The following is a 27772-nucleotide window of genomic DNA, read 5'->3' as shown; positions in this document are numbered from 1 at the left end:
CCTGCTGCCCAGCTTCTGATCCAGTTCCCTGCTAATGTGCTTGGGAAAGCAGTAGATGATGGCCCAAGTGTTTGGGCCCCTGTAACCCCATGGGAGACCTAGATGATGTTCTAGGCTCCTGGTTAGGCCTGGCCCAGCCCTGGCCACGGTGGCTATTTGGGGAATGAACCAGCAGGTAGAAAATCTGTTTCTGTCCCTCTGCCTTTCAAATAGTTTTTTAAAAAATGAAGAAGGAGAAGGAAACAGGGGCTGTGTGTGCTCTTGAGGGGGTGGCACTGTTTTATGAAGGACAGTCAGGGCAGGCTGGGCCAAAAGGTAACACTCAAGTAAAGACATGAAGGGTAAGGTGAACTAAAAGTCTAGTTGTTCTTTACAGAAAGTTTTAGCCAATAAATTTGGAAGAAAGTAGAGTTAAAAAGAGTACCATCTCAGTGCCAGTGTTTGGTTTAGTGGCTAAAGCTGCTGCCTGCAAAGCCAGCATGCCATGTGGGTGCTGATTCAAGTCCCAGCTGTTCCACTTCTTCTTCTTCTTTTTTTTTTTAATTTCATAAATGTGAATTTACAAAGTGCAACTTTTGTATTGTTGTGGCTTCCCCGCCCCCAACCTCCCTCCCTCCCATGGCCCTCCCCTCTCCCTCTCCCTCTCCCATCCCACCCTTTATCGAGTTTCATTTTCAGTTACCTTCATATACTGAAGATCAACTTAGTATATACTAAGCAAGAATTTCAACAGGCTGCACTCACACAACCACACAAGGTATAGGGTACTGTTCAACTAGTAGTGTTTTTAAGTTTCATAGTAAAACACATTAAGGACAGAGATCCTACGTGGGGAGCATGTACCCAGTGACTCCCGTCTTCTTTTTTTTTTTTTTTTTTTTTTTTGACAGGCAGAGTTAGAGTCAGACAGTGAGAGAGGGAGACAGAAAGAAAGGTCTTCCTTCCGTTGGTTCACCCCACAAATGGCCACCACGGCCGCCGATCCGAAGCCAGAAGCCAGGTGCTTCCTCCTGGTCTCCCATGGGGTGCAGGGCCCAAGCACTTGGGCCATCCTCCACTGCCCTCCTAGGCCATAGCAGGAGCTGGACTGGAAGAGGAGCAACCGGGACAGAATCCGGTACCCCAACCGGGACTAGAACCTGGGGTGCCGGTGCCGCAGGCAGAGGATTAGCCAAGTGAGCCACATCGCCGGCCTAGCTGTTCCACTGCTAATCCAGCTCCCTGCTGATGCGCCTGGGAAAGCTCTAGGGCCCTTGACCCACATGAGAGACCAGGAAGAAGCTCCTGGCTCCTGGCTTCTGCCTGCCCCCACTCCCCCCAGGCTGTTGCAGCTATTTAGGGAGTGAACCAATGGATGGAAGACTTCTCACTCTTCTTTTCTCTATATATATATAATTCTTTCTTCAAAAAAAAAAAAAATCACCAAGTCGCTTGCCATTATTAAATAAATAATTCAGATGATATTTATCCAAGGACAAAACTACAAAGGGAAAGTTTGGTGGGGAAATTTACAATGAAGGTATCCTGCTGATATCACCTGACCCAGACAGGGCTGGCGTGCTGTTCTGCAGTGGGTTAACACCCTGGCTTGAAGAACCAGCATCCCATATGGGCACTGGTTCTAGTCTTGGCTGCTTCTCTTCCAATCCAGCTCTCTGCTATGGCCTGGGAAAGTGGTGGAGGATGGCCCAAGTCCCTGGGCCTCTGCACCCATGTGGGAGACCTAGAAGAAGCTCCTGGCTCCTGGCTTCAGATCAGCGCAGTTCCAGCTGTTGCAGCCATCTGGGGAGTGAACCAGAGGATGGGAGACCTCTCCCTCTGTCTCTACCTCTCTCTCTAACTCTTTCAAATAAATAAATCTTTAAAAAAAAAAGGGGGGGGGGAATCAGATAAGACACAGGACACCCTGGTAAGTGTGAACTTTGGAAAAAGTCAATAATTTTTATCTGAAAAAAATTTTAAATATTTTCAGTCATATATTCATTCTTTCAGGATAAGCATGTCCCATGAACATTTGGGACACAATTATACTAAAATATTAGTTGTTGTTTAATTGAAATTCACATTTAGTGTCCTGTATTTTTATTTGCTAAGTCTGGTCATTGAGCTACATCACAGAGGAGCATGGAGGTGTTTTGCAAAAAATGTTGGACCTGAATAACCAAGGCTTTAGAACTAAATTCCAGTTTACAGTCACTATGGAGTAAGAGAGAACAAGCTAAAGAAGCACACAGGGACACCAGCAGGTAAACTCAGGACATGGCACCCTGCAAGACGGGGTGGAGATGGTCAGATTAGAGGAGAGGCATGACACCAAAGGCTGTGTGGGGGCCTTGGTGGGTTCCTGATCCCACTAAGTCAGTGATGGAAGGACATTTTTGAGACAGTCAAGCAACTTCAAATGTGGACTGAGTGTTCAATTTACGTTTGAAATGGAATTGTAGTTCTAACAACAAAAACAAAGGAGCCGTGTCTTGAGACGTACAAGGTGATTACATGTGTGGGGTTTTCTTTAATTCCAGCTCCCTCCTCTGCCTCACAGAGAGGGAGATGAAGTATGGAAAAATCTTTGATCATGTTGGTCTAGGAGGAAGTGACTACTGCTCTGTACTTTCATGTTTCACAATTCACTTCTAGTTTGTTTGTTGTAGGCAGTGGACAGCAGAACAAGGCCTTGAGCTGAGGCAGCTCCGCAGGGTCAGGAACTGTAAGGATGCAGGCCTCGAAGGCCGTCGTAGCACGTCCCGCTTGGTCTGAGACATGAGCAGGAGCTGCTAAAGGGTCTAGGCAACAGGAACATCCCTGCCTGCGACCCAGCCCTGACTCTAGGGGGGCAGGGTCAGGTGAGACAGGTTCTGGTTACAGACATGGAGCTTTGAAATTAGTGCTGACCTCTGCGGTATGGAGGATAATTTACTGTGTTCCTGCAGCGATAACTTAACTTTCTAATGCTGTGAGTGAGTGAGTGAGTGAGTGAGTGTGGTGGGGAAAACCAGCTGGGATCCGGGCCACGGCAGGGCCTGGGATGGTGTTCCTCTTCCCAGCTTCTCACCTGAAGCTGACTCCAATCCTGGAGCAGGTTTCCAAGGAAGAATGCAACCTCCATTCCAGAAGCTCTTTGGAGAAGAGCGGCTCAGTGTTTGCAGAGGTTTCTAACATTTAGAGCCATTTCATTTTCACACGAAACTTTTCAACATTTACATTATGAATACTGGAGTCTGGGGGACTTGGGAGGGTAAAGCAAGCATTTAATAAGACTTCCGAGAATGAGCAGAGATTTCTCACCTGGCAAACTGATTCTGTGCCTCCTGTTCTTGGCCGGCAAGACAAGAGCGCTCTGTTTGTATGTAGAAGCACTGATCCTCGTCCAGAATACTCCCCCTGGCTGCAGCGGCCGGAGGAGCACGGCCGCCCTCCACCTGGCAATTCAGTAGCATCACAATTCCTTTGACAGATGAAATGACAGCCTGTAAATAGACAATAAGTTTCCAAATGGAACACAGACAATACATCTATTCAAGAAAGATGTCACACTTCCTAATGAAGTGGACAGAAATAGAAGAGGTCTAAAAATAAACTTGGAAATGGACAGCCTTTTAATGACAGTCAAGCATAAAAGCCAAACCCCATGATCTAACTCTACATCTGGCCTCTAACATATCCAACATCACAAAGCAAGTCTCAGCCAGAATACAGGAAAAAGACATACAAGGCATATAAATCAGAACGGAAGCATGGCACCGTCCCTGTCTACAGACAACATGAATATCTGCATAAAGCAGCTAAAGGAATCTTAAAACACAGTCCTGGAACTAATGTGTGATTTAGCAAGCTTGCAGAGTACAAGATCAAAATACAAAAACTGGGGCCGGTGCTGTGGCGCAGCGGATAAAGCCTCAGCCTACAGCAGTGCCAGCATCCCATATGGACGCTGGTTCAAGACCCGGTGGCTCCTCTTCAGATCCAGCTCTCTGCTATGGCCTGGGAAAGCAGTAGAAGATGTCCCAGGCCCTTGGGCCCCTGCACCCATGTGGGAGACCCAGAGGAAGCTCCTGGCTCCACTCTGGATTGGCACAGCTCCAGCCGTTGTGGCCATTTGGGGAATGAACCAGTGGATGGAAGACCTCTCTCTCTGCCTCTATGTAACTCTGCCTTTCAAATAAATAATCTTTAAATACAAAAATTAAAAATCAAATGTATTTCTGCAAGTATATACTACAATAAGCATGTGAAAGCTAAAATTTTTTAAAGCTATCATTCATAATTGCAAAAAATGATACTTAGATATAAATCAACAAGACACATACAGTCCTGTGTGCTGAAAATTATAAAATGCTGATGAAAGAAATCAGATTTAATAAATAACAAAGATATACCATAATCATTGTGGGCAACTGGAGAATAAGCCAGCAGATGGGTGGTCTCCCTCTCCAACCCCAGCTCCTCCCCACCCCCCCCCCCCAACACACTTCTCAAATAAATAACTTTTTAAAAATCAGATCCAGGGCTGGTGCTGTGGCATGGGGTCAGCATCAGCCTGCAGTGCCGGCATCCCATATAGGCACCAGTTCAAGTCCCGGCTGCTCCACTTCCCATCCAACTCTCTGCTATGACCTGGGAAAGCAGTAGAAGATGGCCCAAGTCCTTGGGCCCCTGCACCCACGTGGGAGACTGGGAAGAAGCTCCTGGCTCCTGGCTTCAGATTGGTCTAGCTCTGGCTGTTTTGGCCATTTGGGGAGTGAACCAGCAGATAGAAGACCTTTATCTCTGTCTCTCCCTCTCTCTGTCTGTAACACTGCCTCTGAAGTAAATAAATAAATCTTAAAAAAAAAGAAAAAAGTCAGATGCTAGGACAATGCACTTCTTTTATAGTGCAAGACAACAAACAAAAACCAGTAGTTTACTGACCTGGTCAGCACTTAGCTGGGTTGAACCATCCTTATACATCAGAGTGACCACCAGAGCTGCTGCCCGTTTGAACATTTCGATCAGCTGGTTTTTTGTCAAATCGTCCAAATACCTAATGTCACAAAGATGTTCTTTGACGGCTCTTGAGTTCCCAGAACTTAGGCAGGCTTCAGCCTCGTCCAGTGCCGTCCGTGTGCCTGCTCTCTCGGGTGAGTCGTGGGCCGTGTGTTTCCTCTTCAGAGTCATGCTCTCTTCACTTCCCTGCTCCACACTGTCCTTGAGGAAATGCCTGCTTGTACACGCCACCTCCTGGAGGGCTGAAGCCTCTGGATTCCACTGTGGAACTGAACAACTAGAACGAGCCAGTGAGTGGCTGCTCTTCGGTTCCTGGTCAGCAGACAGCCGATCTGTGGGCCAGGTACTGCAGGACTGAGAAGAGAGCTTGCTGGAACTTCCTGAAGTCTGACTTGTCAAAGACAGAATATTCTACAGAAAAGTAGAAAATACTTCATTTGAATATGGACCCAAAAGATAGATTATAAACCAAATTTATATAAGGTAGTGTGGGGAATATAAGATTTATATCACTATGACCAAACTTTTTTTTTTTCTTTCAAGATTTATGTTTTATTTATTTGAAAGGCACAGTTTCAGAGAGAGAGAGGGAGAGACAAAAAGATCTTCCATCCACAGGCTACAACAGTCAGGCCTCAGCCAGGCAGAAGCCAGGAACTCCATCCAGGTCTCCCACACAGATGGCAGTGGCCCAAGTACTCAGGTCATCATCCGCTGCTTTCCCAGGTGCATTAACAGGGAGCTGGATTGGAAGTGGAGTAGCCAGGACTCAAACTGGCACTCCAATGGGATGCCAGCATTGCAAGCAGGGACTTAATCTATTGTACCACACACCTGGCCCAACCAAACTTTCAAAAGAACATATACGGTGTCCTCTAGTGATTTTTCTCAATCAAGGTAGGCATGCATATCTGAATCATGGCTACGGCAGGCAGGAGCCTGAAGACCTCTACTGGGGCCAGCGCCAGGGCACAGGCTGCCTGCAACGCTGGCATCCCATGTTGGAGTGCCAGTCTCAGCTGATCCACTTCTGATCCAGCTCCCTGCTAATGCTAATGCGGATAATGGCCCGAGTACTTGGGTCCCTGCTACACATGTAGGAGACCAGGGTAGACTTTTAGGTTCCTGTCTTCAGTCTGGCCCAGCCCCACGCTGTGGGCATTTGAGGAGTGAACCAGCAGATGGAAGATGTCTCTCTCTGCCTCTCTGTCTCTCTGCCACCCTGCCTTTCAAATAACATAAGCAAATCTTAAAAATAAAAAATAAAGGGGCTGGCATAAGGATGTAGCCAGTTAAGCCACCACCTGCAAAGCTGACATCCCATATATTGTATCAGTTCAAGTCTCGGCTGCTCCACTTCCAATCTAGCTCCCTACTAATGTGCCTGGCAAAGCAGTGGGAGGCCCAAATCCTTGGGTTTCTGCACCCGCGTCGGAGACCTGAAAGAAGCTCCTGGCTCCTGGCTTTGAACCTGCCCAGCTCTGGCCACTGTGGCCAAATGGGGAATGAATGATCAATCTCTTTCTCTCCCTGTCTCTCTCTCTGTAAACTCTTTCACATAAATAAATAAATCTTTAAAAAATAATAAATAATAAAAACACAGCTTAGGTCACAAACTAATCAAGGGAGAAAAAGTATCCCATTCCATTATATGATTCACTTGCAATAATATCTTATTTTCTACGTTTATTCTCAAATTTATAATACATGCTGTTTTGAACAATTGTATGTTAATATTAATTTTATTTTTTTTATTTTTGACAGGCAGAGTGGACAGTGAGAGAGAGACAGAGAGAAAGGTCTTCCTTTTGCCATTGGTTCACCCTCCAATGGCCGCCGCGGTAGCGCGCTGTGGCCGGCGCACCACGCTGATCCAATGGCAGGAGCCAGGTGCTTCTCCTGGTCTCCCATGCGGGTGCAGGGCCCAAGCACTTGGGCCATCCTCCACTGCCTTCCCGGGCCATAGCAGAGAGCTGGCCTGGAAGAGGGGCAACCGGGACATGATCGGTGCCCTGACCGGGACTAGAACCCGGTGTGCTGGCGCCGCAAGGCGGAGGATTAGCCTAGTGAGCTGCGGCGCCGGCCCGTTAATATTAATTTTAAAGGAAATGCTTTAATATTTGGTCCTATAGCATGGAAAATTTAATATTTATTTTTATTGCAAAAAATATGATTTTTTAAGAACATAATATAGTTTTCAAGAAATGTTTAGCATAAAACTATACTAATTAAAAATATTATAGAGAAATATACAAGAAAAGGAATTCAAAGATCAAAAGAAAAATATAAAATTTCAAACTGTTGAAGATCTTACTAAGTTATTTTTAAAAGGAATGAATATCAAATTGCCAGAGTTCAGTATTTAACTGTAGTGAATATATTTTAAATGGTGGTATAAGAGTTTTTAAATTTGGGATGAATATTTTAAATTTCAACTTTATGTTAAGAGGTTTCAAAATTCTTTTGCAAGAAAGGGAATAAAAACGTTTAAGCCCTCTGCCTTAGAAATCCAAGGAGCAAGCTCTTGTACCATGAAGAGACAACTTCTCTTTGCTTACAGAGGCTGAAGAGAACGGTGTCTGCTCTGTGGAGGACGACTCTCCCTCCCTCCCAGGGTACATGACAACACATAGGTCCTCTTGTTACCACACTGCACTACAGGGAGTTTAGGTGTAAGTCAGTAGGGTGGGACTGGAACACAGCTGGTTTGCTACAGAGTTCGTTCTCTTAACCACCATCTACCCTCACCACTGTTTCACACACACAGTCTTTAGTAATGTGACCGCCTACCTCTCCTAACTAGTCAAACCACAGAACTCAGCCATGGTGAACTGTATACACCTACCTTTCTGCACCTCTATTTATTTCCACCACCCCAAATATCTAAGCTTTCTTCCCTTAACCTGGAACATTTTCTCAACCGAAAGGTGGGGACTTTTAGGTTGCCTGACTCCTAATCGTTCATTAGATCTCAACTCAGATAACAATTTCCATGCTTCCCAAAGACGTCCCAGACTCCTCTCCCCACCACCCACAAAAGAAGATGAAACAGCACAACACCTGCTAGACATCCCTCGTACTGTTCCCACGTAGAACTCTGTACCTCTCTGTCTTCCCCTACCCCCTATCCAGATCAAACTATAAGCTCCTAGAGAGCAAGAACCCCATCTAAAAAAAAATTGCTGTGGCACAAATTGCTTGGCCCAAAGTACCGGCATCCCATATGGGCACCGGTTCGAGTCCCAGCCGCTCCTGTTCCCATCCAGCTTTCTGCTATGGCCTGGGAAAAAAGAAGATGGCCCTTGTCCTTGGGCCCCTGCACCCATGAGGGAGACCTGGAAGAAGCTCCTGGCTCCTGGCTTCAGATCAGCGCAGCTCTGGCCATTGCAGCCATCTGGGGAGTGAACCAGCGGATGAAGACCTCTCTCTGTCTCTCTACCTCTCTCTGTAACTCTCTTTCAAATAAATAAAAAATAAATCTTTAAAAAAATAAAATAATAGGACACTTAGTAAGTATTCTTTGGACAAATGAAGATTATCCGTTTAGAATTAAGCACATTTACGGGGCCGGCGCTGTGGCACAGTGGGTTAATGACCTGGCCTGAAGCGCCAGCATCCCATATGGGCGCTAGTTCTAGTCCTGGCTGCTCCACTTTTGATCCAGCTCTCTGCTATGGCCTGGGAAAGCAGTAGAGGATGGCCCAAGTCCTTGGGCCCCTGCACCTGCATGGGAGACCCGGAAGAAGCTCCTGGCTCCTGACTTCAGATCAGCACAGCTCCAGCGGTTGCAGCCAATTGAGGAGTGAACCATTGGATGGAAGACCTCTCTCTACCTCTGCCTCTGCCTCTGCCTCTACCTCTCTCTGCATAACTCTGACTTTCAAATAAGAAAAAATTAAGCACATTTGTAATGATTTACCTTTTTTTCCAGTGATTGATTCTTCCCATCTTCAAGTAGTACTGAACACTTAACACTGGATTTGTTTATCGCTTCTACAGCTTTTAAAAACAAGAAAGAAACATGATGCATTAAAGGAACATTGAACTATACATCATACAATCAGCTAAACACAGAAAATAGCCTCTATACTCAGGGTATTTATTCACTACTAACTTACCTAAAAATCACGTCCAAAATGCATATTACATTGCAACATTTATGTAAAGTACCTTCAAATTAACTGGAGGCAAATCTATGTTTATTAAAAATCATTACTTGGCATTTACATTTGAACACTTGATTCTGAAAACGCAAAGTCAACATTTTTACAGAAATCTTGTTAAGTATTAAAAGTCTGAGTAAATCCTTGAGATGAATAATATTGCAATGGAACAATTAGAGATTCTGGCCATTGCAGCCAATTGGGGAGTGAACCAATGGATGAAAGACCTCTCTCTGCCTCTCCATCTCTCTTTGTGTAACTCTGACTTTCAAATAAATAAATCTAAAAAAGTAAAAATAAAATTAAAAAAGAGATATAAATAGGAGGAAAATACTACATTTACAATAGAAAAAAAGTTATTTGGGGGCATAAATTTCACAAAAAAAGCACAAAGATCCCAAGGATGAAAACTTAAAAATCTTATTAAATGGAATAAAACAAGAGCTGTACAAATGGAAAGATGAAGCATTAGGACATGTATCAAAAATGTTTACTTCTGGGGGCCTGCGTTGGCACAGTTGTCAGAACCCCACTTGGAACACCTGTGTCCAATATCAAAATCCCAGGTTGAAATCCAGCCCTGCTTCCAGTTCCAGCTTACTGTTAATGCACACCCTAGGAGGTAGCAGGTGATGGCTCAAGTACTTAAGTCCCTGCCACTCATAAGGGAAACCAGGGTTGAGTGCTAGGCTCCTGGCTTCAGCATGGCCCATCCTTGACTGTTGCAGGCATTTTGGGAGTGCATGGAATATCTATCTAAATGAAAATAAATAAATTAAAAATTGTTTTAAATAAAAAATATTTAAATTTTTCCAAATATACTTTTTAAAAAAAAATTTTAAAGGCAGAGAGATCTTCCTTTCTCTGGTTCATTTCCCAAATGGCCACAATGGTCAGGGCTGGGCCAGGTCAAAGCCAGGGACTTGGAATTCCACGTGGGTCTTTCACATAGGTGGCAGGGACCCAAGTACTTGGGACATCTTTCACTGCTGTCCCAGGCATCTCGACAGTGACCTAGACCAGAAGTGGAGCAGCCAGGACTTGAGCCGGAGCTCCTTTGGGACACTGGCACCACAGGCAGCAGGTCACCCTGCTTGCCCAACACCAGCCCCGTGGCCTCTCTTCCAAACATAAATCGAATGTGATGCCACTTACAGACCTACCACTGGGGTCTTTCAATAAACAAAACATTTTCAAAGTATATGTGAAGTACTAAATATATGAAATAGACAAGAAATTTAACTTAAAAATTTGCCTTGCTATATTATCAGAACATAATATAAAGCCACTGAAATCAAGTCAACATGGTATTATCTGAATAGGAATAGACAAAAACAAACAAACAAACAAACAAAAAACAACCTTTAGAACAGAACAGACAGTCCAGAAACTAATGCCAGGACTCTTGAGAACTTAAGATACAATAAAGACAGTATTTCAATTTGGGAAAAATGACATGAATAAATAGGGCTGGTTCATATAGCATTCAATAAAGAAAACACACTGGGAAAACTATTTGGAACAAAAACAACAAAGGGTCAAAATCTGTATTACATAATATATTCTTACACCTTGACAAGAAAAACAAATCAATAGAAAAATGAACAAGGGATAGGAAGAGGCAACACACAAAATACCAAATCCAAACAGCAAATAAATACAACATAAAGCTCAAATCACTAAAAGTCAGGGAAATCAAAGTTGCAGTTACAACACCATCTTGGTTAAGGACAAACCACATACATGACCTTGTCCCACAAGATAATACTGCCTAGTGATGTCATAGTTGTCTTAGTTTATATACTCCATGATGTTCACACAATGACAAAATCGCCTAACAGTGCATTTCCCAGAATGTATTTTTGTGAGCAAGCAACACAACTGTAAGTATAGTGAGATGGAGTGAGGAAGACAGTCTCACGCAGTGCTGGTAAAATGTGAAAAGCTGTGACTTTTGTGAGAAGCAAAGTGTCAACACTTACTAAAATCAAAAATGCACCCATCAGGGCAGACACTTTGCCTAGTAGTTAGGCCGACAGTTAGAACATCTGCATCCCACTCAGAGTGCCTGGATTTGACCCCAGCTCCAGGTCCTGATTCTGGCCCTGGAGGCAAGAGTGATGGCTCAAGTAACTGACTCCCTGCCAACTACTTGGGAGACCTGGTTTGAGTTCCCAACTCCTGGTTTCAACTGCTCTGGTTGTTGCAAGCATTTTGGGTGAGGACTAGCAGATGGGAGACCTCTGACTATGTTTTACTCTCTCTCAAATAAGTAAGTCTTTTAAAAATACACACATTGCTCTTGGGAGTTCAGAGGAGTAACCCAAAGGTAGCCCAAGATGGGCTGCTGGGAATGCTTGGAATGCTCTGGTTCTTGAGTTGGGTGCAGCCTGTGACACTTTGAAGTATAAACATAGGACGTGTGTGGTTTTATATGTGTGTGTGTGTATGTGTATATATGTATACACATATGTATATATGTATACACACAGGCACAAGAGAAAGTGGACTTCAATAAGAACACACAGATATAAATTAAACTGGCAATCTAATCAAACAATCTCACTTGCAACTGTCTTATAGAAATTTAAGCAATAGTAAATAGGCTTAGACCAAAATGCTTAAAGTAGTGTGGCTCATTATGGCAAATGACTGAAAACGGTAGATATCAATCAAGAGGGAAATTGATGAATAGATTATGTAACATCCATATCACAAAATGCACAGCTATTAAAGAGAATGACTTAGCTGTATCAGCTGCCTGAAAACGGTAACTTCACTTTCTAAGACGAGACCAAATTTCCCATTTATGCGCCTGAAGATGTCACACATGTACAGGATCAAAGGGAGGTCTACATTCAGAAAGTCGACCGGAGGCGTGTCTTCAGCGCGGCAGTTCAGACCACCCCTGGGACAACTGCAGCCCACACTGGAGTGCTGGGTCTGGTTTTCTGCTTCCCATTCTAGCTCCCTGCTACAGTGCACCCTGGGAGGCAGCAGATGGCTCCACGTTGCTGGGTCCCTGATCTCCACCTGGGAGACTGAGATTGAGTTCCTCACTCCCAGCCATCACGAGCATTTGGAGTGAACTAGCATATCGACAGAAAGCCTCTGTCTGTCTGTCTGTCTCTCTCTCTCTCTCCACCTTTCAAATAAAAATTTTAAAAAACGAAAGTTGACTGGGCAGTGAGAAGCAGGACCATGCCAAAGAAGAACCTGGCTAGGACGCAGTCATTCAAGTCCTGCTCTGGGTTTGGCCTGGCCCCACAGAGGTGTCCCCTGGTGAGTCTATGGAGCTGAGCCTCTACACCAGTCATTAGATTGGTTGCTTCTGGGGAAGGAGTGCACCCATGGGCAAAGACGCTCTTTGCAGCCAGGGCATTCACCAGGAGGGGAGGGGCTGTCTCAGAAGCTGAGTACCAGAGCTCTAGTACTAACAGGAATCTGGACACTCACAGGGCTCACTAGTCCACACTTAAACTGCTCAGAGACACTTGCTACACACATTCCTGGAGCAGCTGAGAGGATTCTGGTAGGCCTCTTAGCTGGGGAACTTACAAAAAGCAGGCTGATGAGAGGAACTCCACCTTGTCACTGTAACTGGTCCCAAGGTTGCAAATTACACTCATCTTCCTCCTCTACAGTCCACTCTAGGTCTCCTGGTCCCCACTCAGCACCTCTGCTGGTCTAGATGGCTTATCTGCTCTAACCACATCCCTGAGAGGTGAGTCTCTAGTCACCACGTCCTTCAGTGGCCACAGCCCCTGACTTTGCTATCAAATTTGGGAAGGGGACCAGCGGTGACCAATCACATCACGTGAGCGCTTCTCTGCCTATTCCACCTTCTCCTGAAGCTCAGGATGGGAATTCACGTTCCTTGTCTGTCAGTCCCTTGGCACAGGGAACTGGAAGGAGCAGGTGACAGATACAGCGTGAATCCGAATGGCACCCTCCCTGTGCCCTCGGTGGAAGGTCTACGTCTGGGAGCCAAGGACTTTAAACCTGTAGCACCCAGAGGCACGAGTCACTGAGACTGATGGCATCCACTCCTTGGTTCCCAGACAAGTTCACTCTGAATTCCAGGCACACTGACTGATGCAGTGCACACCACATCCTGAAGGTCGCTGCTCTCTCTGCAGGGTGTCACCTGCAAGCTGTGCCTTCCGCAGACCACTCTGCTGCTTTCTCGTCTGGCAGCTTCTCGGTTACCCCTGCTGCAGCTTGCATGCAGACCCTGTTCCAGTGGATCAAGCACTCTGGAGCCTTGGACAATGCAGCTGAGGCCTTGTGAAGAGGACAGGCCTGGGGCACGTGTCAGTCAGTCAAGTCAAACCTTTCAGGGTGCAGGAGGGTCAGCACTGTCAACTGGCCTTCAAATGACTTCTCAAAAAAGTTGGTGCGACTGGGAACTTGGCATTTGTTCTCCGTTGGAATGTTGGATGCTCAGCAAAGAAACAGTCCTGGTGAGCGGGAGCATCATGTGGTCGGGACCAGCCTTGTGGTTACTCCACTAAAAAGCCCATGCCCAGCAGGGGACAGCAAGGAACAGAGGCTTGGCCAGGTAATTCCGTCCATGGCTGTTTGCTGTATCCTCTGGGGTAGATACTGCCGTGTGGGATATATTTCATGTCCCTTCCCACAGAGCTGTCCACATTCCTTGCTCCAACAACGCCTGGTGCCAAATCTCCCAATCGTCCCCATTCCAGGTCCCTGATCAAGTCAACTCACTCACCACTGCTCAGTAGTCCAAATTCTAACCCTGGGGCCATTGTTTTTTCCATACAAAGAAACTACCCAAAGTTTTACCCACTGGGTTTCCCTTCAACCTTGTCATCAGGACTATCTGAATCAGACTGTGGTACACCTGCAACCCATCCGTTGCTTGCACTTACCAAACCAACCCAGTTTAAACCAAGCTTAGCCTTTGTCTCTTCCATTAGCAGGTCTAAAATTGTTCATCTCATGGGAGTCTGGGCTACCTACTTAGGCAGCTTGGTAGTACCTACCGGCCTGCTCGTATCTACTACAAATTAACCACTTACAACTTAAAACAGATTGCTACAGCCCCACTTCTTGGTGGTTCTGCACTGTGATTTCCCATCGCGGATCTCCCATAAACGTCACATGACATCTCTTCCCACCAGATATCTGACACCCTGAGATCCACTGGGTTGGAAGTCCATGTAGTTTAGCACGTGCTTCAGTCTGGACCTCTGCCAGGGTGCTTTCCTGGTCCTTGTGCTTTTCCTGTGGCTTTTTTAGTGTCACACACTTGACAATGGAGCATCAAACGGTTCATGGCAAACACAACTACAAGGTAAAAATTAAAAACAGAACATTTCTAACCAAAGCTCCATCAAGCTCAAGTTCCTTGACAGCAGTGATACTAAAGAAACTGAGGGTCCTGGGAAGTTAACTATGTCAGTGCAGCCTTTCTTACATTATTACATGAAGAAAAATGGGTGCCCTTTGAAGATTTTTTAAAAATTAGGAAACAAAAGGAAGTCCGAATGAGCCAGATCAGGACTGCCAAGTGGATGCCTCGTCATTTCCCATTAAAACTGGCCAAATCGCCCTTACTTGATGAAAGCAAGACATTGCTGTGGTAGACTCTGGTGAGGCGTCCCTCCCCTGAAGCGGAGGCAGACTTTCTCAACACTCTCCGGATAAGTGGACACTAGTGTTCTTTGGCCTTCAGAAAGTCAGCAATAACAAACATCAAACTGATGGTGAAACGTGGAAGAAGCACGGTCGCACAGAACCATCACGACAGCCTTTGCTCTTGCTCTGGGCCTCTGCTCCCTCCGTGGCAGCCACTGCTTTTCTTCGTGCTTTGTTTTCACGACTGCACTGGCATCAAGATGTTCCATCTCCTGCTAGGAATCTTCAGAGAAATGCTTCAGGATCTTGGTCTCAGCTGTGTAGAATTTTCACTGGAAACTCTGTTCTTATCTGCATCTAATCTAGGCACAGCGGTCTGGCATCCGTTTAAGCAGAAATTTTGCTGCACTTCAATTTTTCAGTAATTGCATAAGCAGAACCAACTGAAATGTCCATGGTGTCGGTTTTTGTTTCTGGTGTTAATCATCAGGTCTCTTCAGCTAGGGCACAAACAAGATTCTGTTCTCACAGATTGATGGGGGTGGTCTGCCACTGTGGGCTTCACCTTCAACATCTTGTCACTTCCTGAAACAAGGTGCTCATTTGTAAACTGATTTCTTTAGGGGCACTGTCCCCATAAAACTTTCACAAAGCATTCCTCCACCTCAATTTTACCATCAATTTAATGCTTGCTTTTGCTTCAGGTTTAGAATTCATGCTGCTCTGAAAGGTGCTCTTTTCAGACTAGATGCTTCAAACTAGATGTTATAATGACTTTATTTTGGTGTAAAAGTTTTTTGAAAGTTAAGCACAGTTTTGAATACACAGGAACCTTTTGAAGACCTCTCATGTGGGTTGGAGCAATATTCCTGAATGTTACCTCTACTCCTAAAACCCCCAAATTGGGGTGGGCATAATAACACAATGGGTCAAATCACCACTTGGCATGCCCACATCCCATATTCTGCCAGTTTGAATCCTAGCTGCTCCACTTCTGATCCAGCTCCCTACTCATGTGCTTGGGAAGCATCAGATGATGGTCAAGTACTTGAGTTCCTGCCACCCATGGGAGAGACTTGGATGGAATCCCCGGCTCCTGATTGCAGCCTAGCCCAGCTTTAGCTTTTGTGGCTGTTTGGTGAGTCAATCAGCAGATGGAAGATACTTCTGAGAACTGGAGGAAGAGAGGAGGTATGGATCCTGTGGACTCATATGAGTAGGATCTAGGCCAAGGCTCCACATATCACCTGGGTCCCTAAGCCCCGACTGCAACAGAGGACCACAATGACACTCCAAGTCTCCAAATATCAATGTCATATTGAACCTCACGGCCAATTTTCCCTAAAGGTTTAAGTATTTCACCTTCCCCATGTGTAAGTGGTTATAGGGTCCTAGGGAAAGAGCAGGGGAGTAACCGTCATATACACTTATCACAGTGTCGTATGGTCCTTTGTCTTGGGACCTGGCCATTCCTGAGAACTGTGCCTACCCTGCTTCTGACGGCACCCCTCTATTACAGGAGCCTCTCACCCTCACCATCATCATCTCCTCTTATCAGCCCTGAACTACAGCGGACGAGCACCACCGAGCTTCTCTATGAAGCTGCTGCTCCCTAACCCCACCTCCACTCCATCAGCAGAGCCTTCTTTATTGCTTCAGGAACCTGAGTGTCCAACAGACCCTCCCACAGAACGTTGCCACCAGCTGAGTTTTCCAGTCCCACATGATACACACTCCAGCATGGCCGGCTTTCTGGGTTTTACCCCTCTTTCATCACCTCCTGGCAGTTCTGAAATTTCTCCTTCACTATTGCCTACAAAGGATCAAGAGCCTTCCTAGTAGTATGTTAGCACCATCTTTGGGTTCTTATCAACTGTTGTTGAATTTGGTATCCCTGAAAAGTGAGCCCACAACTCTCCCTGACCCCACCTTAGTTCTTCTACCCATCTTGATGCAGCACCCTCAAACCTAGTCACGCAAGTACCTCAAAGGCCCCGCCTGAGCGTCACAGTTAGGTTCTGCCGTCCCTCTGGGGCACAGTCCTGTTCAGCTCTGTGCCTGGCATCAATCTACTGCCTTTCAGCTATAAACTGACCCCTCCTTGTACTGCTTGTGAACAGGATGGAGCTGGTTCCTGTAAACATGTGGCACAATGCTAAACTCTGCCAGTAGAGGGTGCTGGAGGGACACTGTCAGAGTTAGGGGCCAATCTGGTTCTGCCTGCCGCTCTTGGTCAGTACATCACATACCCAGCAGCGGCCCACGTGCCATTTCCTAGGTGTCCCAGCCAGCCCTCTAGCAAGCTTCAGATCCTGAGGGCGGCCTCCTCTGAGTTCCACAGGCACTGTCACCCTCTCAGTGAGTTCAGTGAGAGCCCACGGCGAGTTCCTGTTGGCCAGTTTCAGGGGCACCTCAGCACACTCCACAGCCAGCCAGTGAGTTACATTCATGTTCTCTTGATAGGGGCTAAGTCTCAGCTTTAAGGGGAGTGCCCCTTCTAAATCTGTCCCCTATTTTAGCCCTAGGGGAAGAAGATGATCCTTGTATCTGTCCACCACTGGATTTGCTCAAATTCTTTCTATTCCTTGATAGCTAATACCATTATTAGTTAGTAATGTTTTAAACACTCTCCAAATTACTCTGTTTCTGTCCCCCTGACTAGACTGCCTTTTTTCTTGTTTTAGGTTAGGTCAAAGCTAGGAGCTTTTGGGTCTCCCACGTCAGTGCAGGGCCCCAAGGACTTGGGCCGTCTTCAGTTGCTTTCCCAGTCACATTAACAGAGAGCTGAATCAGAAGTGGCGCAGGGGCCCCTGCTGTGGCATAGCGGGTAAGGCTGCCACCTGCAGTGCTCGCATCCCATATGGGCACCAGTTTAAGTCCCGGCTGTTCCACTTCTGATCCAGCTCTCTGCTGTGGCTTGGGAAAGCACTGGAAGATGGCTCAAGTCTTTGGGCCCCTGTGCCCACATGGGAGACCCAGAAGAGGCTCCTGGCTTCGGATCAGCACGGTTCCAGCTGTTGTGACCATTTGGGGTGTGAACCAGCAGATGGAGACCTCTCTCTCTCTCTGCTTCTCTGTAAGCAGCCAGGACTCAAAATGATGCCCATATGGGCTACCAGCACTGCAAGCAGCAGCTGTATACACTGCCACAATGCCAGTCCCTGGATTGCCTGTACAGGGCCATTGCTTCTTGGACAGATCATATTGTGACTTAATGGCCAGGAGACGAGGAGGCAGCAGCAACCAAGAAGACTGAATAAAAAATTTAAGGATGAAACACACAACCTATATAAAATTATACATGTATATGTGTGTGCAAGTATATAAAAATGCTTTAATATTTGGTTTTGGGTTACAACTTTTGGGGAAAAAAAATACAAACATACTTTTTGGGTTGGCATTTAGCCTGGCATCCTCATAGAAGGCTCCAGTCCTGACTCTACCTTTCTGTTAACTGAAGACCCAGGGAGGCAACAATGATGTCTCACTTGATGGGGTTCCTGCCAGACACACAGCAAGACTCAATTGAATTCCTGGCCATTGTGGGCATTTGGGGAAGGAACCAGTCAAAGACAGCTGTCTCCTTCTCTCTTCTCCTAAAGTATTACCAAGAGAGCTCCCTCAAAGATCCTGAATATTTACAACACAAGAGAGTCCTTCAAAAAGTTCACAGAAAATGGAATTAAAAATTAGGTTTATTCTGAAGTTCACAAAACTTCGGAATCTATGGTTACTCATAATATGCATGCCCATTAACTTTTTGAGGATACTTTGCATGGATCAATTTCAAATTTTTGCACCACAATAAACTCACCCTTTAATTCCATTTTCCACAACTTTCTGAAGCCTCCTAATATAATAAAACAGTAACATTCTTCATGTGTTATATTTGCAGAAAGCACTTAAAAATCAGTAACGGAGGGCCTGGTGTTGTGGCACAGCAGGTTGGGCTGCCACCTCCAATGCTAGCATCCCACGTGGGCAGTGGTTCAAGTCCCAGCTGCTCCATTTCCAATCCAGCTCTCTGTAGCAGAAGAGAATGGCCGAAGGGCTTGGGGCCCTGCATCCACATGGGAGACCCAGATAAGGCTCCTGGCTTCGGCCTGGCCCAGTCCCAGCTGTTGGGACCATTTGAGAAGTGAACCAGTGGATGGAAGACCTGTCCCTCCTTTTTTCTCCCTATAGCCTTGCTTTTCAAATAAATAAATCCCCTAAAAAAAGATTTATTTATTTGAAAGTCAGAGTTACACAAAGAGAGAAGGAGAGCGGCGGGGGAGGGGGTGTCTTCCATCTGCTGGTTCACTCCCCAATTGGCCACACTGGCCAGAGCTGCGCCGATCCGAAGCCAGGAGCCAGGAGCTTCTTCTGGCTCTCCCTCACGGGCGCAGGGACCCAAAGACTTGGACCATCTTCTACTGCTTTCCCAGGCCAAAGCAGAGAGCTGGATCAGAGGTAGAGCAGCTGGGACTAGAACCAGGTCCCATATGGGATGCCGGCACTGCAGGCAGCAGCTTCACCCGTTATGCTACAGTGCTGGCCCCTAAATATTTTTTTTAAAAGTCAGTAATGGGGGCTGGTGCTGTGGTGTAGTGGGTAAAGCCACTGCCTGCAGTGCCGGCATCCCATATGGGCGCCAGTTCAAGACCTGGCTGTTCCACTTCTGATCAGGCTCTCTGCTATGGTCTGGGAAAACAGTGGAAGATGGCCCGAGTCCTTGGTCCCTGCACCCATGTGGGAGACTCAGAAGAAGCTCCTGATCAGTGCAGCTCTGGCCATTGCGGCCAAATGGGGAGTGAACCAGTGGATAGAAGACCTCTTTCTGCCTGTCCTTCTCTGTGTAACTCTGACTTTAAAATAAATAAATCTTAAAAAAAAAAAAAGTAACAGATCAGCCCACTTGTGGCAGAACACCTTAACCTGCCTTCAAGAAGCTAAAAATCTAGAGTTAAAGGAATATGAAAAGAACCCCTACTTCACAGTACGTTTCATGAACAAAGCAGTCTTCTTCCAATACAGCATTATTTGAGTAGAACAGTGTGATTTCAAAACTCAATAGTTGTAAGCCAAGGACAAAGAGAAAAGATTAAATAGAGGATGAAGACAGAAAAGTGGCATGCGTTTGGAAATCACAATCAAATGTGAATGGAGCACACTGGAAGAGAGAAAGCAGTGGAACATGAGACTAAAAGGGCAGGCTGGAGCACAGGCACTCCGGAGCACATGAAGATGTCTCCAGAAAGAAATTCTGCAAACAAGAGCTAATTCTAGGGGCCGGTGCTGTGGCACAGCAGGTTAAAGCCCCAGCCTGCAGCACCAGCATCCCAAATGGGCACTGGTTTAAGTCCCAGATGCTCCACTTCCCATCCAGCTCTCTGCTATGGCCTGGGAAAGCAGTAGAAGATGGCCAAGTCCTTGGGCCCTTGCACCCATGTGGGAGATCCGGAGGAAACTCCTGCCTTCGGATCAGCTCAGCTCTGGCTGTTGCGGTCATTTGGGGAGTGATTCAGCAGATGGAAGACATCTCTCTCACTCTGGCTCTACCTCTCTGTAACTCTTTCAAATAAATAAAATAAATCTTTAAAAAAAGAAAAAAACAAGCCGGCGCCGCGGCTCACTAGGCTAATCCTCCACCTTGCGGCGCCGGCACACCGGGTTCTAGTCCCGGTCGGGGCACCGATCCTGTCCCGGTTGCCCCTCTTCCAGGCCAGCTCTCTGCTGTGGCCAGGGAGTGCAGTGGAGGATGGCCCAAGTCCTTGGGCCCTGCACCCCATGGGAGACCAGGAGAAGCACCTGGCTCCTGCCATTGGATCAGCGCGGTGCGCCGGCCGCAGCGCGCCGGCCGCAGCGGCCATTGGAGGGTGAACCAACGGCAAAAGGAAGACCTTTCTCTCTGTCTCTCTCTCACTGTCCACTCTGCCTGTCAAAAAAAATAAATAAAGAAAGAAAGAAAGAAAAAAAGAAAAAACAGCTAATTCTAGCGATGGAGTGAAGAGAAGACCGAAGTCGGAATGAACTGAAGGCAAAGAGCAGTGAAGAGTCTACAAGAACCCCCAAGAGAAGGAAAGAGGGCAGCAGTAGTGGGAACTGAAATCTAAGACCTTGCAGGGTTTGGTAATGGATTGGCTGTAAGAATTGTACATTTATTTGACAGAGATAAAATGCTTATCAATATATCCCTGACTAGAATGAATACAATTACAATAGCTCTGTTTTGTCATTTAGCTTTTATGTATCTGTTCCTGAATTGCAAGTATTTCCAAACGGTGGTGGGGAAAAAAGAAACTGAAACATTAATTAGATTTTTAGCAAATATTTCCCTTTAGGATCTCAAATTTTTATTACTTTGTAGTGTTTGTAGAAATATTTTTATATTACGGAATAACACCATATTTATCTGAGCTCCAAGAAGTTCAAATGAATAAACATGTGCTAGAAAACATTAATTTCTACATGTACGGAGACAAAACACAAGAGATATCCCAGTACGTCCGCTGACAGTCCTGAAAACTGAGACTCCCTTAGTATTTACCAGTGACTTCTGGCAGCATTACTGAACAAACAAAAAAAAGTCAATGAAAATTTAAATCAGATGAACCCAATTCTGAATAAACTTTAAAGGCATATGAATTTAGGACAAAAGCTACAATCACACAAGACCTAACAATACAATGGCTTAAAGAATCAAAGCTAAGATTATTTCTGTCTCATGTTTGGAGGCAAATGGTCTCAGCTAGTGTAGCTGTTTGATGAAATCACTCAGGTCCAGGATCCCTGTGGCATGTTGTTCCACAACACACTAGGAAGACACTCATCATTGCAAGATTGGAGGGATCTTTTCAGGTTTCAACTGTAAAGAGAGCAAACAAGTTGGCTGTCTTTGACCCTCCCAGGAAACTGCATCCATCTCTTGAACTCACATCCCATGGACAGGAGTCTAGCCACTTGATCACACCTTATTGTAATGAGATTGAGCCAACTAGCATAATCCTGTACCTCAGAAGGGAAGAATGGAATCCAGTGTGGAGGACAATAAGTAATCTCTGCCAAATAGATCTTTGCAACAACATAAAATGCCCAGGATTAGGACTTTTATTGCTATAAAAGGATAATAGTTACCTTTGAATAGGGATAGGGCTTTAATTGAGAAGTAAATTCTGAGGTGTTAGCAGTCGAAGTAGTAGTTAACACAGATGTTCTCATATTAACTATTTAGGTATATTTTAAGCTTCCGAAAATTTTTTTTCCACAGCAAAAGGATTTTAAAATAAAGATCTATGTTTGTTTCAAGAAGATTTAACAGTCAAGCTTCTTGAAAATTTTACTTATTTTCAATGTATTTGAAAAGCACAGAGGCAGACAGTATCTTCCATCCACCGGTTCACTTTTTTTTTTTTTTTTTTTTTTGACAGGCAGAGTAGACAGTGAGAGAGACAGACAGAAAAAGGTCTTCCTTTTCGTTGGTTCACCCCAATGGCCGCTACGGCTGGTGCGCTGTGCTGATCCAAAGCCAGGAGCCAGGTGCTTCCTCCTGGTCTCCCATGTGGGTGCAGGGCCCAAGCACTTGGGCCATCCTCCACTGCCTTCCCAGACCACAGCAGAGAGCTGGACTGGAAGAGGAGCAAGCGGGACAGAATCCAGCACCCCAACCAGGACTAGAACCTGGGGTGCCGGTGCTGCAGGCAGAGGATTAGCCAAGTGAGCCGTAGCGCTGACCCCGGTTCACTCCTAAAATGCCCACAGCAGCCAGGACTGGGTCAGGCTCAAACCAGCAGTCTGATCCATCCTGGTCTCCCAGTGGGTAGCAGGGATGTAGTACTGGCGGCATCATCTGCTGCCTCCCAGGGTGCACACTAGCAGAAAGCTGGACTCAGACGTGACGCTGGGGCTTGATTACAGGCACTCTGATACTGGATGAAGGCACCCAAATGCCCATCAACAGTCCAGGCCTTACTGGATAGATATCTTGACACGTCTCAGTCTAACTGACCAAAAAAGTAAACTCCAATCCAGGGGTGGGTGCTGTGGCGTAGCAGGTTAAAGCCCTGACCTGAAGCGCCGGAGTCCCATGTGGGTGTCAGTTCGAGTCCCGGCTGCTCCTCTTCTGATCCAGCTCTCTGCTATGGCCTGGGAAGGCAGTAGAAGATCTGCACCCACGTGCAAGACCCAGAGGAGGCTCCTGGCTCCTGACCGGCGCAGCTCTGTTGCGGCCATATGGAGAGTGAGCCAGCGGATGGAAGACCTCTCTCTCTGTCTCTCTCTCTGTAACTCTTTCAAATAAATAAAATGAATCTTAAAATAAAAAACCAAAACCTCCAATCCAAAGGAAATGAAATTATTTCATTTGCAGCAACATGGATGAAACTGAAAGATATGATGTTAAGTGAAGTCAGACACAGAAAGACAAACACTGCATGTTCTCTCAATTAATATACAGAAATTAAAAAGCTGATCTTACAGAAGTAGAGTAAAATCAATGGTTACCAGAGAAAGGTGTTGGGGAGAAGGGGAATGAAGAGAGGATAATTAAGAGGTATAGAGGTACTGAAGTATAGGAGAAACTACTTTTAAAGTTCTACAGCACAGTAGGATAACTACAGTTGACAACAATTAATTGTATATTTCAAAATAAGATACTAGAGCAGATTCTAAATGTTCAACACAAGAAATGATAAACGTTTGAATTGATGGATATGACAACTATCCTGATATGATCTTTATACATTCCCTATACCCATAAATATGTATAACTGTATCATCTAAAAAAATTTTTAATACTTATAAAATTAGCCTCCAAAGTGACAATGTACCAGGGGTTTAATATTATTTGTTTTTACTAAATAAGTGTCTGGGGGCCAAGACGCGTTAATGCACTGCCTGAAATGCCAACTTCTCATGTGGGCACCAGTTTGAGTCCCAGCTGCTCTACTGATGATCCAGCTCCCTGTTAATGGCCTGGGAAAGCAGCAGATGATGGCCCAAGTCTTTGGGCACCTGCACCCAAGTGGGAGACCCAGAAGAAAACTCCTGGCTTCAACCTGGCCCAGCCCTGGCCATTATGGACATCTGGGGAGTGAACCAGTGAATGGAAGACACCTCTATCTCTGACTCTCCCTCCAACTCTTTCAAAAATAATTCTTTAAAAATAAATGTCTGTAAAACAAATATTTATATTTATTCCCACTCACTTCTGAGTTCATTTTTGACATTTATTCGGTATGAAATGGGATTACAGAAATGAAATGCTGATTTATAATATTTTTTATAAGAAATAAAGCCTTGATACAAAAACAGCTGCATGTGACAAGTGTCCGGGAATCAGTGAAAGTCTCCAGGCTCATCATTCATTAATTACCCACCAGCAATCCAACTTTAACTCATTCATACTTCACGAGAAGAAAACCGTTGGAATCTGGTGGAAATACTCTAGGATGGCCCCAAGCCATGCTGCTTAGTGTTCCCTTTGAATGTGGGTAAGACTTCGTGATTGGCTCCTAGCCAACAGAAAAAAGTGATGGGCATGTGTGGTTGTATTGCGGAAAGTCTGTAATGTCCATCTTGCTAGGGAGACTCTCTTGCTGGCTCTGAAAAACTAAGCTGCCATATTAGGACACATGAAAACGAACGGAATTCTGCCAACAACCATGTGAGCCTGGAAGACAGTGACTTCCACTTTGAGCCTGAGATGAGATTTCAACCCTGGCTGAAAACTTGGGCCTGCAGCCTTGCAGAAGACTCGGGTGAGCCGCCCCCGGCTCTTGACCCACAGAAACTAAGCAACATTAAATGTGCAGCTTTAAGCCAGCACATTTACAACAATAGTTATAAACAGCAATAGACAACACAGAATCTTTATCAAAGTTCCACTATTTTTCCAAATTCAATGTTTGCTCAACAGAAACATAATACCAACTGTTATAATTTGATGATTTGGCCCCCAAACTTACGCAGAACATCAAACCTCAAAGTCACACTAAAAGAGTGAAAACTTGGGGCCGTCGCTGTAGTGCAGCAGGTTAAAGCCCTGGTCTGAAGTGCTGGCATCCCATATGGGCGCCGGTTCTAGTCCCAGCTGCTCCACTTCTGATCCAGCTCTCTGCTGTGGCCTGGGAAAGCAGTGGAAGGTGGCCCAAGTCCTTGGGGCCCTGCACCCACATGGGAGACACAGAGGAAGCTCCTGGCTTCGGATCAGCACAGCTCCAGCCATTGCGGCCGATTGGGGAGTGAACCAGCGGATGGAGGACCTCTCTCTCTATCTCTACCTATCTCTGTAACTCTTTCAAATAAATCTTTGGAAAAAAGAAAAAAAGAGTGAAAACTTACTACACAGTGGGGTTTTCTGAGGGGAGAGCAGGGGACTGATGCTTTTGGGAAATGATTAGATTGGGCTACTGGAGTGGAGCCCCATGATTGAGTCCTGTGGCTTTAAGAGACCACAGACACAGTAGTCCCTACGCCTTGCCTGTGATGCTCTAGCTGCCTCAGGGTGCTGATAGCAAAGCAGCCACCAGCAGACAAGGCAAGGTTCTTAGACCAGGACCAAAATTAGCTTCTTCCCTTTATAAAGTCGGCTGCCTCAGGTGTTCCATTACAGTGATGAAAAAGCTGGGTGGTAGAATATTTTTCCTATTATCTTCTCAATAACTTTATTAAAAATAAGAATTTTCACAGAATATTTTAGGAGCATGATAAGAGTTCATATGAGACAAGATAACTGACACAAATTTTTCAACAGTCACGTTATAATTAACAGAGGCATTTCATAATTATTAGTTTCAGAAGGGAAGTATATTTCTACTTCTGTCAAAAGCAAACAGCTCTAATTGTTTTTTAAAGTATAGGAAATAATAAATGAATCAGTAAGAATTCTGGAAGTTAAGACAATGTACTTAGAAAGCAACAGTATTTCAGAGGAGATAGAGAGGATATTAATACTTCCTTCTAAAACACTACAAATTGCTTGGTACATAGTCCACAGCCAAAAATTCTTCATGGTTTAACAGTGACTTTTAGTATAAGAAGGCACATAAACAGAAGTACAGTGCAATGTTAAGTGCTACTGTATCTTAATCAATGTTGTAATCATGTTTACCACAGCTTTTGTCCTAGTATTTGGCAAGCCCCTCCATTATTTCATCTGAATCTAATTACTCAACTGGATCTCACTCATTTATAACTTACTCTAGGAAAAGAAACAAACCACAAATTATTGGCCCAGACTTGCAAATTTAGAATGAAAACTGCTTCCCTAATAGTAAAAACTGTCACAAACATTTCAGCCACACTTGTAACCATGCCACTGCTTTTACTATCATATCACGTCATAAACACATATACACAGTTCCATAGATCTTTGCCACCTACAAGTTTTCACATTTCTGTGGGAATGTAGTATGTATACTACCAGTTCACCACACACAGTAGCAATACTATGCGCAGATTTCATGATACAAGGGCCAGGTCTGAAGCAACAAGCACAAAGTATTTTGAAAATACTTTAATCCCTATATTCTATGGGAATGTTTCACAGAAATGCCTATAACAAAGAATAGTTTTAAATGTTTAAAGCAGTAAGAGTTAATTTTAGTAATTATGTTTAAAGCAGTAAAATTTGGTAAAATTGCTTAAAGCAGAAAGAGTAATTTTAGTGAGCAGAAGCTCAGTCAGCACTAAATGAGAATGAGGGGGATGAGAGCTGGATTGCATTTGTTTGCAGGCGTGGAACTTCCCTACATAATATCAAGTCATTATGGAATAATTTTGCTATATATGTATTTCATTTTCAATTCTTAGTCTTAACATTAATTGAAGCGCAAGGTAACAATTTCATAAAAAATACTTACTATTTGTATTGTCTCCCCCATTGTTAGAATCAACTAAATCACCTGAACGCATAGCAGACATAATCTTCTGAGCAATACTGGAGAGTGGTGTCTTACAGAGCTCAAAGCCTACAAATGCCTCATAATTTTCCATTTTCATAAAATCCTAAATGCAAGATTAACAGAAGATAAATATTCACATATTCTAACACTTTAAAATAAGAAACACAATTATTTGCAAAACTCAGGTACCAAGACTGTCATTTGCTAAGTCTGTATTAATAGCTATGGGAGGACATAGGTATCATTCATGCCATAATACAGAAAGGATAGTAAGAAGAAAGTCAAATAGAGGCTCAATCAGGTTGTCACAGTAAAGAACAAGAACTTAATTTCTAGTAAACCAATATCAAAACAAGCAATCTATCCAAATACTTGCTGAAGTTCAAAAAATGACTGTTACTAACCTTGACATGCAAATCTAGTAACACGAAACAACTGACTTGATAATTTTGGCAGACACACAACCCCCAGTCCTTGCACTCCTCAGCCCTACCAGCCCATGGATGGAGCAGGCGAAGGCCTAGGTAAGGACAGTCCAGGTCAAGCACCTGCTCACACATCTAACATAGCTGACACTAATTTAAACAGAATTTACTACCATAAGCCAGGAAATCAGGTGACATTTTTCTACCTTATTGAAGAAAAGAAAAATTTTAATTCTCTTACACCAAGACAGAATAGGAAAAAATGAAGTCATTCAAGTTGAGAAAAGTGAGAAGGATAGCAAAATTTTAGACAAAATCTACTGCTACAAAATTTTCATCTATATTAAGGTTTACTTTATATTTACTTAACACACACTTAAAAATATGCTAATGCAATAAACGGCAAAATATTTTTACTTAAGATTACAAAAATTAACAGTGCTCTCTGTCAAACATGCACATTTCCATTTCCTGATGTTTATAGCTGAAAAGTCCCAAAGGCCACCTGAAATGTGTAGTTTAGACATTAAGCTTCTCAAGTCACAAGCAGGTCAAGAATACTCTTGAAGGTATTTTCTATAATCCTCACATCATATTTAACATGGGTCATGTTTAAATTGGGGCACTCAAGAAGCATTTGAGGTAGTAACTTATAAGCTACCTCACGTTATTTTATACCAGTTCTTAAACTATTTTTGAATTATCCAAATAGTACACT

At 44.6% G+C, this 27772-nt stretch overlaps 1 protein-coding gene across 1 annotated transcript in view; it reads right to left on the bottom strand.

The window, feature by feature from the left end:
• Positions 1–27772, bottom strand: part of POLN (DNA polymerase nu) — a 205819-nt gene that overhangs the window by 161515 nt on the left and 16532 nt on the right. Inside the window, exons 2-5 of the mRNA XM_062213723.1 lie at positions 26588–26732; positions 8903–8982; positions 4909–5394; positions 3286–3467 (exon numbers count right to left, since the gene is read on the bottom strand). Coding sequence (XP_062069707.1) covers positions 3286–3467; positions 4909–5394; positions 8903–8982; positions 26588–26726 — 887 coding nt within the window. The 5' untranslated portion in view covers positions 26727–26732. The remainder of the gene's footprint in view (positions 1–3285; positions 3468–4908; positions 5395–8902; positions 8983–26587; positions 26733–27772) is intronic.

The sequence above is a fragment of the Lepus europaeus genome, chromosome 16 (assembly GCF_033115175.1).
Source record: "Lepus europaeus isolate LE1 chromosome 16, mLepTim1.pri, whole genome shotgun sequence".
Lineage (NCBI taxonomy): Eukaryota > Metazoa > Chordata > Mammalia > Lagomorpha > Leporidae > Lepus > Lepus europaeus.
The sequence above is the reverse complement of the archived record's forward strand: the minus strand, read 5'-3'. Positions and strand labels throughout refer to the sequence as shown.